The sequence below is a fragment of the Cupressus sempervirens genome, chromosome 6, assembly GCF_028749045.1.
Source record: "Cupressus sempervirens isolate cs-2001-9-10 chromosome 6, ASM2874904v1, whole genome shotgun sequence".
NCBI classification, from domain to species: Eukaryota; Viridiplantae; Streptophyta; class Pinopsida; order Cupressales; family Cupressaceae; genus Cupressus; species Cupressus sempervirens.
Genome location: NC_143123.1, coordinates 16,506,989 through 16,519,060, shown reverse-complemented (window position 1 = coordinate 16,519,060; position 12,072 = coordinate 16,506,989). Strand labels below are relative to the sequence as shown.

At 36.5% G+C, this 12,072-nt stretch overlaps 1 protein-coding gene across 1 annotated transcript in view; it reads right to left on the bottom strand.

Moving 5' to 3' along the window:
• The window catches only part of LOC149550823 (uncharacterized), a 44,179-nt gene that overhangs the window by 17,572 nt on the left and 14,535 nt on the right, over positions 1–12,072 (bottom strand). The window contains exon 2 of the mRNA XM_089786389.1: positions 7,145–7,226. Within this exon, the coding sequence (XP_089642515.1) occupies positions 7,145–7,226 (82 nt within the window). The remainder of the gene's footprint in view (positions 1–7,144; positions 7,227–12,072) is intronic.

Sequence of the window (12,072 nt, the reverse complement as noted above, 5' to 3'; positions counted from 1 at the left end):
TTCCACTTCTTCTACATCTCCTACTTCTTCATCATCACCATTCGGATCCCCATCAGAGATAGGTGGTTATTTTGTGCCCAGGAACACACCTGGAGCACAGCCATCATTAGAGGGCACTGAATGGTTTAAGGAGGTGCATAAGCAAACTGATATTGCAGCAACTGATTTTTGGTTTTTCAACAATATCTCAATGAATGCCGCTGATAGTCCCTATTGGGTCAATATGGTGAATGCAATGACAATATCAGGCAAAGGGTACAAGCCGCCTAATCGCAAGGATATGAGTGGAAGGTTAGTATTTTACTATTTAGTAATTGTAAATAATTGTGATTCACTTTAATTCATTGTTATATTTTAAATCTTAATTGTTATAACTTATTTCCTAATTTTTTACTAACACTTACACTTTATTTAATATTACACCTAAATTTTGTAAGTTGCTTGACAAAGCGGTTGGTAGGGCAACATTGTTGATAGAAGACCAAAAGAAAGAGTGGAAGAAGTATGGCTGCACCATTTTATCTTATGGGTGCACAGATGGAAGAAGTAGAACCATTATTAACTTCTTGATTGCTTGCAAAGATGATGTGGTGTTTTGGAAATCTGTCGATGCCTCCAACAAAGTGAAAAATGCAGCCACATTGGCTTTAATGTTGGAGAATGTTGTCATGGAGGTGGGAATAGAGAATGTGGTGCAAATAATCACAGATAATGCAGCAGCATATGTGGCAACAGGTAGATTTAATTTTTTTTATTTGAATCAATATGAATCATGAATGTAATGCTATGGTATTATTCAATTTAGATTTGATGTAATTTGTAAATACTAAATATGGAAAGTTTGTTACTGATTATTGATTTTTTGCTAATCTTTTAGGTAGAATCCTCCAAGAGAGGCATCCCACACTTTTTTGGTCACCTTGTGCAGCACATGTCCTTGACCTTCTTTTGGAGGACATAGGAAAACTTGATTGGGTGAGTCCAGTTGTGGAAGATGCTAGGCGAGTCACGAAATATATCTATAATCACCCATGGGTTCTCAGTTTGATGAGAAAAGCCACTAAAGGCAAAGATTTGATGAGACCTGCTCTGACAAGGTTTGCAACGGTCTTCTTAACGTTGCAAAGTATTCTTGACCGCATATTGGCTTTGAAGCAAATGTTTGTGTGTGCTGATTGGGTTGCTTCACCTTACTCAAAGAAGCCCGAAAGAGAGGCTGTGGCACGAATAGTCTTTGATGATAGCTTTTTTGCAAAGGCTAAGGAGATTGTGGAGGTAACTTCATTATATTTTTAGTTTATTCAAGTTTCATTATCAATTCATAACTTACTATGTTATTAACTAATTTGTATTTTTCAAATTTCAAATGTAGATGTCTCTGCCCCTGGTTCTAGTCTTGTGCACATGTGATGGGTAGCAATCCCCAATGGGAGGTCTTTATGAGGCCATGGATAGGGCGAAAGAGGCTGTTAGAAGTTACTATCACGGGGACAATCTCAGATTTGACCCCATTTGGGAAATAATTGATAGGAGGTGGAACAATATGCTCCACCAACCTATTCATGCAACGGGCTACTTCCTCAATCCCAAATTCAGGTACTATGATAATTGATTGTCCTTGAAGTTGGGATTTTAATAAGTCCTTATTTTACTTTACTTTTTAAGGTTGTGTAGTAAGACTTGATATCATTTTCTATTTGTTTTAGGGCTGATGATTCCTACTCAGATCCTAATGGAGAGGTCATGGAAGGTCTCTCTAAATGCATTGAGAGAATGATATCAAGTGAAGAGGAGAGAGACCTTATTGTGACCGAACAACAAATCTATGTGGAATCAAGGGGTCTTTTGTTCTCTTCTATGCTAGCAAAGAGAGCAAGATCTACTCAAGCACCAGGTAAAGCATCAAATTTTAAAACTTTTGCTAATTGATAAGTTGTGCTTCTGATTTTTTTTTTTATTGCTTTATAACTTTTTTAATTTTGTTTTGCAGATTTTTAATTTTATTTTGCAGATGCTCGGTGGGAAAGTTGGGGTGGCAATACCCCCAATTTAAGAAAATTTGCTCTCAGAGTCTTATCCCAACCTTGTAGCTCATCCCATTGTGAGCGCAATTGGAGCTTATTTGAGTCCATCCATACAAAGAAAAGAAACAGAATGACTCAAAAACAGCTTAATGACCTTGTTTATGTGCACTATAATCTTAAGTTGCGCATATAAAAGGCACAGCTCTTAGAACTACCTGGTCTGCTTGATCTAGATGAGATAGATCCTTATTATGATTGGACAACACAGGAGCCAAGTCCATTGTTTACACCAGATGAGATCGCTGATTTGGAGAGGCAGGCCATGGAGGGGGAGGCTAACACTGATTTTCAGTTCACTATGGATGACATTGAGGATGAGGGCGAGGATGATGATGATTCAGGCGAGGATCAAGCATTACCATTAGGAGGAGATGCATCCTCTTCTAGGACGTCGAGCCAGTCAGTAGGGACGTCAAGCGAGGGGGCACAACCACAGAGTTCACAGTCACACAGCTCACGCCCTATCCCAGTGCGGGGCACTTCTACTAGGACTAGACCCCCTAGCTTTCCTGCTAGTGCAAGTAGAAAGAGGAAGATGCGATTGACATTGTATTGATGTATTTAGACTTTTAGTATTTACTTCTAATTTGACAAATTGAAACTATTTGGTAATTTACTATTTTGCTTCCTACCATGAGCATTCTGCATGAGAATGCAATTTTGTACGCATTATGCATTTATATATATCTAAACTTTGTTTCTTTCTTTTGTATTGTCTTTAATTAACTTATTAGATGCATCTTCTCATTAAATTTTGCAAAATAAATGTATTTTTAATTAAATTTCAGTGGTTTTTTAGGTTCCTGAGTTTTTTTTTTAAATCACCGAGTTTTTCCCGATTAAACTTTTGGGGGGCTTGGCGAGTTTTTGCATTTGGCGAGTTTTCCAACTATGCCCTGAACAATGCACTCAAGGACATGGGGAAAATTGACTAGATTCAATGAGTGGTTAATGATGTGAAAGAGGTGCAAATATTTATCTGCAATCACCACACTACACATACACTCTTCAAGGGCTTCACTGAGGAGTTCCTAAAACCAGTAGAGACCAGATGTGCATCATATTACATTCTCTTGTAGATAATTTGTCGTCATTACTCCATTTTTTTAGGTCATCAAATATGGTGATGGGATGCACCTACCCTTGGGGAGGTTTATGAGTGCATCGATTCCATGCTTGGCCAAATGAGGTTTGTTGCCAGAGAGAAACTCCACTCTAGCATTTTATATTGAGCACATTCAGCCTATCATTCACCACAAGTGGAAGAAGTTGAACACTCCTTTGCACATGGCTGCCTATGCATTGAATCCTAAGTGGCACATGCCTAGGCCTAGTAGAGTTACACAACTTCAGGATGATGAGGTAAAGGTCGGGTTCTTTTGATGCATTTGTAAGATGTTTGATGTTGATACTATTGGTTAGATTTGATGGAGCAAATGAAGACATCGTCTACTCATCAAAATCATGATCACATCCACTAAGGGCCCATACTTTTGAGGGTAGTTGATTGTTCACAACATCATAAAGATGCTAATTTTCAGTTTTGCATCCTTAAGGGGGGGCATTGAGGAGGTTGGGCCACAAAATGGTCCAAGTAGTGACAAATGCAATGCATGCAAAGTTCCAAGGGGATTGTTGAGGCAGCCTATAGATATATTTGGTGGACTCCATGTTGTGCGCATGCCCTGAACAATGCACTCAAGGACATGGGGAAAATTGACTAGATATAACGAGTGGTTAATGATGTGAAAGAAGTACAAATATTTATCTACATTCACCACACTATACATGCACTCTTTAGGGGCTTTTCCGAGGAGTTCCTAAAACCAATAGAGACCAAATGTGCATCATATTACATTCTCTTGGAGATAATTGGTCGTCATTACTCCAACTTTTAAGGTCATCAAATATGGTGATGGGGATGCACCTACCCTTGGGGAGGTTTATGAGTGCATCGATTCCATGCTTGGCCAAATGAGGCTTGTTGCCAGAGAGGGACTCCACTCTAGCATTTTATATTGAGCACATTCAGCCTATCATTCACTACAAATGGAAGAAGTTGAACACTCCTTTGCACATGGCAGCCTATGCATTGAATCCTAAGTGGTACATGCCTAGGCCTGGTAGAGATACACAACTTCATGATGATGAGGTAAAGGTTGGGTTCTTTCGGTGCATTGTAAGATGTTTGATGTTGATATTATTGGTTTGATTTGCTTTGAGTGGACAGAATTCGCCACTCTTAGAGATAATTGTTAATTTAATATTCATTATTAAACTATTATGTATTATTATTTACTATCTAGACTTTAGTACTTAAAGCTTTACTATTGGTCATGTTTATGAGTCATGACATTATGTTACAACTTATTATGTTTCAGGATACTCGTATTTAGCAAAGGTGGGCATTAGAACTATGGCACAAAACCATCACATATTGTGGTGGAACTGTCATGGAGCACAGAAGGCAAAGATTACCACACTAGCCATATGATTGCTTTCTCAGGTTTGTAGTTCTTCATCTTTAGAACCTATTCAAGTTTTTAAATTTTAAATATTATAAAATTTAGTGTTTACTCTTCTGATATAGAGGTGTCTGCAAAAAGACGAGCCAAAAAAACCTGCAAAACATGCACGATTTGCACAAAAGCGGCCATGCAATTTGCAGGAGGACATGGATAGATCCACAAGCCCATGATAATGAGTGTTGTTTTTCAAAAAAACAACCCACAATTTTGTAGGGAAAAACCATCTTTACCAAGATGTTAAGAGACCCTAGTCAATTTCAAAAAATTCTGCAAAAAACCAAGATTGCTTTAATACCATACTATGGAGAAGTAATTGGTAAAACATTTGTTGTATTAACAAATGATCAAAACAATCATTATAAAGAAATTACAAATGTACAATATAGAAAGTTTCATAAAGAAGATTGAAGAAGAGATCTTATCTACCTAATTTACATAATATACAAGAGATGACAATTGAAGTAATATAATAGCATTCTAATACAATAACTTTGAGCGTGTATCAATAGTTTTGAATTCACTCACATTCTTCATGCTATAAGGCTTCCACTAACAAAGCACAATCTTGAACATCTTCAATATTGTGAAAGTGATATTTTTCACATTTATGAACATATTGATGACATGTACACCTCCAACAGTCAAAAATCAAATCATTCTATGCCTTGCCATTAATTGTACCTTGATGCCAAGACGAGGCTCCGAACTTAGAGCAAATAGCCCAGCACAAGAGCAATAAGTATTTTTAAAGACAACTAAGCAAGACATGGGACTTAGTGTACAGAGTTGTACACCAATGCTCCACACAAACCCCAAGAGATCCATGGATAATTCATTAAAAAATTAGTAGGTAGACCTCTCTAATTAACTTGTTACCCATAGTGAACATGCAATAGAAATATAGAAACAAATGTATATATGCTAATGTGCATTGAAATGATAGAGAGGAGAAATATAAGTCTTCTACCATCAAGAACATGGTATGGCACATAGCACACGCATACCAATGTTCCATGCAATGGAGATATAGAAAGAAATTTGTTGCACTGCTATACATTCAAATGATAGAGAGGTAGAAAATATAGGTCTTTTAACATCAAGAAATTTGTAGCACTGCTATACATTCAAATGATAGAGAGGTAGGAAATATAGGTCTTTTAACATCAAGAACATGGTATGACATGTGACTGCAATGATGGACTTGAATACCAGACCAGGCGGTACTCACAACTTGAATCAAAGTTAGATTTGGGTGGCACTGCAAATGTGTTAAAGAGAATGGATCTAAACAATGTCTTGATTGGACTTATATATTCAGTTATAGGATAATATTATTCCCAGAACCTTTGATGAGCTTAATGGTTCAGTTATTTGAGTCATTTCTTCACAATGAAGAAGATTTTCACTTGGTTTGCTATTAAAAACACATTATATCCATGTCTCAATATTATCTGGCAGTGCATATGATCAGAACATGACAATTTTCTTTATGCAATGTTATAATTGTTGCACCATTAGCATGTTGTTAAGTGGCAATGTCATATTACCTCATATGAGCCATATCAATATTCAGAGTAGTTGCAAATCCAAAACAGTTCTTCTCAGATCATGGATTATGTAAAAAAGAATTTATTTTGAAATCAACCAATGTAGGCATGTAAAAATTTCATAAAACAAATGTCCTCGCAATAATTTGTAAGAAATTATATATTTAGTGTGGCAGTTCCACCATTGATTATACTGAAAAAAATGATTTCATGCATTTGGATCTACAAGTATTGAGTGTAATGTTTAATAACAATTTTGAAGTCTATAGAGTATCTCTACCGAAGAGAATTTGCACACAAACATCTCTCCAGCCAAATTAGCAAAGAATTTGAGAAAAATTCTTAAGGTTTAACATGTACTAAAAAATGAAAAAGGTTTTATTTGTGTCTTAAATTCTCCATTCAAAAAAGAGCCAAAATATCTATTGTCTTTTCCATGACATTGCTATTTGGCATCCACTTATCATTTCTCCTCTTCCATTTTCCATCCTCCTTTTATCACATTTACTCCAAAATTATTTGTAAAACCAATAAAAATTAGTTATAATGAGAGCCAACCATTTCAATTAGAGAGAAAAGCTCCCAATGGAATTGGTATGGCTGATTATTTTGGTCTTTTGTAGCCAACCTTTTCACCAAGTCGAAATAAGTTTTTTGACACAAAAATTGGGATGTCAGGAATAAATTTGCATATCTTAAGAATGTATTCATACATTCTTGTCATCATTTGAAATTGTGTTAAGAGGAAGGTTGCTGTGATCAAATTTAACCATCCCAGTCTCATTACCTCTGATACATATGCAAAAACCTAAATTTTCATTATTAATACATTTGTGTGTGTGTTTGTGAGTAAATACATGGGAGTTTCTACCTCTGTCTATCTATACATCAATCCATCTATCTCTATCTATCCATTTATTTATACACACAATACATTGACTTCAAAGAGCTAAATTTCAAAATAACAGGGTGAAAAGCTTCATACGCTTTTTTATTGTAGAGACAGAACGTGTAAAAATTGCTGGATTAAACTGTTGGTTCTCCAGCATTACTTGTTTTTTGGTCGCCTGTGTAACCAACCCCAGTGTTAAGCCACTATAATGTGACAAAAATATGTAAACATAATGAATTGTCTAAACAAATTCATCTAAAATTGAATAATATAGGGAAAAAAGAGTAAGAATTATTAATATCATGAAACAAACAAAGAGTATTCATACAAAATAATGTGAGCAAAAACGTAAAACTAATTAATTGCCTAGATATGTTTCATCTCAAATTGAGTATTATAGAAAAATGAGTAAGAATATTTTTATATCTTGAAACAAACTAAGGATCAAAATAAGCAACCAAAATATAAACAGCAATATTAATCATTGCTTGTGAAAAGCATACTTCATAATCGATGTACACTCGTACAAAAGAAAAAAACGACTTTCTAGACTAACTAAAGACCCAAAAAATGCTATCTTTCTTATGTCCTATGTCATGCAACACTAACTTATCAATTATCTTCTGCTTATGGACCTTTTCATTCTTTTTTCTAATGTTTTAATGGTATTACACCTGTATAAAGGCAAGCGAAGACCGCAGTGTGGTCAAAGGGCAGACTGTGAAACCAAACAATCCTTTAGACTGGTTAAACAACAAGAATGAAGAATAACACTACAAGATGCAGCCGACTGGAGAAATTAATCAGCACATTTTCAGACCTGAAATTGAAGTCATAGCTGAAGTATAAGCCAGAGCAGAAGAATAAATAAAAGCTTCAGACATGAATATATAAATCCAAACGTCCAACCCACTACCACACATGGAAGAAGAGTGGATTGAGATTAGCCAGCGACTTCCACTCCCTAAAGAAATAAGTGTTGATCTCACTGACCAGGTCAGATCAGATGACTCAGTAATAGAGTACACCAACTGGGGTCAGAACAAAGAATTACTTCATGCAGCTAGATGAGTAATCGGATAATTTTGGTACACTTGCACCAAACCATTCCATGCAGCCAGGTAATTCTTTTTTATTTGATTATTTGTCTCTTAAAATTTTATACTTATTTTTATCTTGAATTCAAAATTTAATTCTCTTTTATACGTCAAATTCAAAACTTAACTCGAACTCTCCAATGTAAAATACTTATTTAATTTATTTGTGACATGTGTTACGTTTCATTGTTTGTAAAAATGGTTGATGTCATAACTATTCTTGAGGCAGGGTTCGGAGCCCCTTGTGAATATGTCACAATTTACAGAGCACAGTTTCAGTACAAAAGGCAGCTGATGTGAAAGACACAATAGAGGGGCAGCAATTGATATAGGCAAAGAAGACTTGGACCATCATAACCGATGGTTGGATCAGCAGAAGAAATAGGCCACTGATGAATTTTCTTGTATCTTCCTCGAGATTATTGCACTTCCCTGTGTATTGGTTTTGTGTCAATTAATATTTTTAATTTATGCTTTATTGAAGCATTGATTTTGTTTCTTTTTGCGGTGGCACCATGTTCATCAAATCGACATACCTTTGTGAGGCTTTAGAGGAGGTCCTATTTGAGGTGGGCAAGGAACACGTGGTGCAAGTGGTGACAGATAGTGCATCAAATTAACATTATTTTGGACTCCAAGTGCTGCCCATTGCCTTGACCTCATATGTAAGGATTCTGGCAAGCTTCCATTAACCAAAACATGAGTAAGATTGGCTAAAAATTCTTGTAAAAATGTATACAATCACACAAGGGTGCAAGCCGAAAAAGGTAATACATGGGGCAGGAGGAAGGAGTTGGCTCAAAGTTCGCTACTAATTCAATCATATTAGAATCCTAAATTTGGGTACAGCCAGCTTTGACGCATATGTTATTAGCGGAAAATGCATGTTTTGATCCTCAAAATGATTACATCAATCATATAAGGTCCTAGTTCAGAATCAGTCGAGAAACTGCTAACAAGGACTAACAGAAAGGATGTGGATCAGTTGAGAAACTTATCAACATTAACAGTTAAACAGTTATAAACAATGTAATATCATAAAACGCCAAAATATGATTGTTGGGGAGGAGCGGGCTTCCTCATCCTATGTTACAATCGCTGTGGAAAATGATGTGGCAACTTGCATTTATTATGAGCTAGGCTTTTCAGTACCTACTGCAGAAATTCTGAAGGTAAAAAATATTTTTCTTTTTATTTGTTTATTTTCTTTCACACTAAATTAAGTCAATGTTTCACAATAATTGCAGTCCCTTGAGCTCTTGGCAATTCTCCTATAAGTTATTAATCAGAAGCCCACAATGGATAAACATATGAGGGCATGGATAGGGTAACTATCGTCCCATTTGGGAGATCTTTAATAGGGGATGACACCTCCAGCTTCACAGATTCCCTCGATACAGCCACTTATTTCCTCAATCCAACATTCCAATTCTGCCTTGATTTCAAGGCAAACGAGGTTTTGAGCGGGCTCTACGCAGTAATAGAGCAGATATTGCATGATAATACCAGACAAATAATCCATGGGCTAGAGAACTTCAATAAAATGCATGGAGAGCTCTTTCATCTCGTAATGTGCAAAGAAAGCCATCCCGCTTCGACCCATTGTTGACACCATTGGGTCGCCAACCTATGGGTTGGCATCTCATCTTGCCAAGCTTATCTCCCCATTGGTGGGAAATTCTGACACCTTTGTCAAGGATTCTAGCCACTTCGTCCAATTTTCCAAGGACGTCAGGATGGAGAAAAATGACATCTTGGTGAGTTTTGATGTGGTTTCTCTTTTCACCAAGGTGCCCATTCCGGACTCAATCGACATCATCAAGGAGAAGATGGGTGAGGAAATCGCTTCCTTAGTGGATTTATGTTTGAGGTCCACTTTCTTTTCCTTCCAAGGCATCTTCTATGAGCAAGTAGACGGGGTAGCTATGGGCTCTCCCCTGTCCCCGGTCATTGCCAACCTTTATATGGAGCATTTTGAAGAAGTGGCCCTCCACTCTTACCCCCTTAAACCCAAATGGTGGAAGCGATATGTGGATGACACAAATGTGTGTTGGCCACATGGTCAGGACAATCTAGTGGAGTTCCACCAGCACATCAACAACTTATCCACCAACATCTCCTTCACGATGGAACTTGAGTCAAACAACCAGTTACCTTTCCTCGATGTTCTTCTCATCAAGAAGGCAGATGGAACCCTCGATCGTTGCGTGTATCGCAAGGCCACGCACACTGATTTATACCTCCACTCTTCATCTCACCATCACCCCAGCCAAAAGGTTGGCATCCTCAAGACCCTTGCTCTTAGAGCCCTTAGAATTTGCGATGATGACAACTTGAACCAGGAGCTGACCCATCTCCGCCAAGTCTTCAAGCTTAATGGTTACTCTCATAAGCAAATATCTAAGGCGCTTAACCAAGCCAAATGTTTCCTTCTCGCCAGTGCCAACCTCAAACCTCTTTTGTCTCCTCCTCCCTTGAGCGTGACCCTTCCTTTCGTTGATAGTATATCCCAAAAGATTGCCAAAATCTTGTCCAAAAAGGGCCTCAGGGTTACCTTCAAACCCCTGTCCAGGATCCGTAACTATGTTCCCCCTCTTAAGGACTCCAAGGATGCTCTTCTAAACTCAGGAGTCTACAAGATTGTTTGCTCTTGTGGTGTAGCCTACATAGGAGAAACAGGTCGCTCATTCCAGACTAGAATTAGGGAGCACGGTGCAGACATCAAACATGAAAGAGTCCAAAAATCTGCTCTAGCAGAGCACTCATCTGCTACCAAACACCACATTTGTCTTGAGAGCACCCAAATCCTTGTCAAGGAAGATAACTACTTCAAGAGGAAGTTAATGGAAGCCATTGAAATTAACCACCATTCCCTTAATCTCAATCGAGAGGATGGATGGTCCTTGAGCCAGTCTTGGCAACCATTATTAAGTTCGCTGGATAGTCATCACTGTCCTTGAGCGTCCCCCCTCCCTGTCCTTTCTCCTCTCTTCTTCCCTGGTCTTGCTCGCTCCTCTGCCTCTTGTGTATCCTTTCCTTTGTGTCGTGGCTCTAACCCCCCCCCCTTTTGTTCTCCGAATCAGCCTCCCCCTTCTTGTCCTTTCTAGTCTTGGTTCCTCTTTTCGTCTTCCTTTGTTCGCTTTTTCTCGTCTTTTTCCTCCTTGCTAAATTTTTATTTTTATTTTCATTTTTTACGTTGTTCTTTTGGTGAGGTGTCCTTTTTCTTTCTCATTGCGTCGTGCTCCTTGTTTCTTTTCTTCTTTGCACATACACACACACATATATATATACTACATTATATTAGTATATATATTATTTCTAGGCTAATTTTGCCTTCTTGCTTTTTTCTTCACTTTTTATTCCTTGTTAGTTTCTGTTATTATTCTCCTTCTTGTGGTTCATTTTGACTGGTGTCATTTTCGTTGCGTCGTGCCCCCTTTGTTTATATATATATATATATATATATATATATATATATATATATATCTTTATTATAGCTTTAGTATTAATATATAGTTTTAATAATATTTTATAGCTATAATTCTATTTTATCTTTTATTTTTATTTCTTATTTTTTATTTTTTATTTTTTACTTTGTTATTTTTTGCTTTTTTTTGCTTTTTTTTTTAATTTTCTATGTTTATTTTTTGAATTTTGTTTTTTTCTTGGCAGCGATTATAGGATTAATATATAGTATTAATATATATATTAATACCAGGCCATTATAGTATTAATATATATACCATCATTATAGCTATATTATTAATATATAGTATCATTATTTTTTCCTCAATAGTAATCATATTTATTGTTTTTTTTATATCGTTATTATTAGGTCATATTTGTACCAGTATTTATTATTAATTTCCTTTAATAGTATATATATTTATATATTCATATACGCATGCACCTATACATTAATAC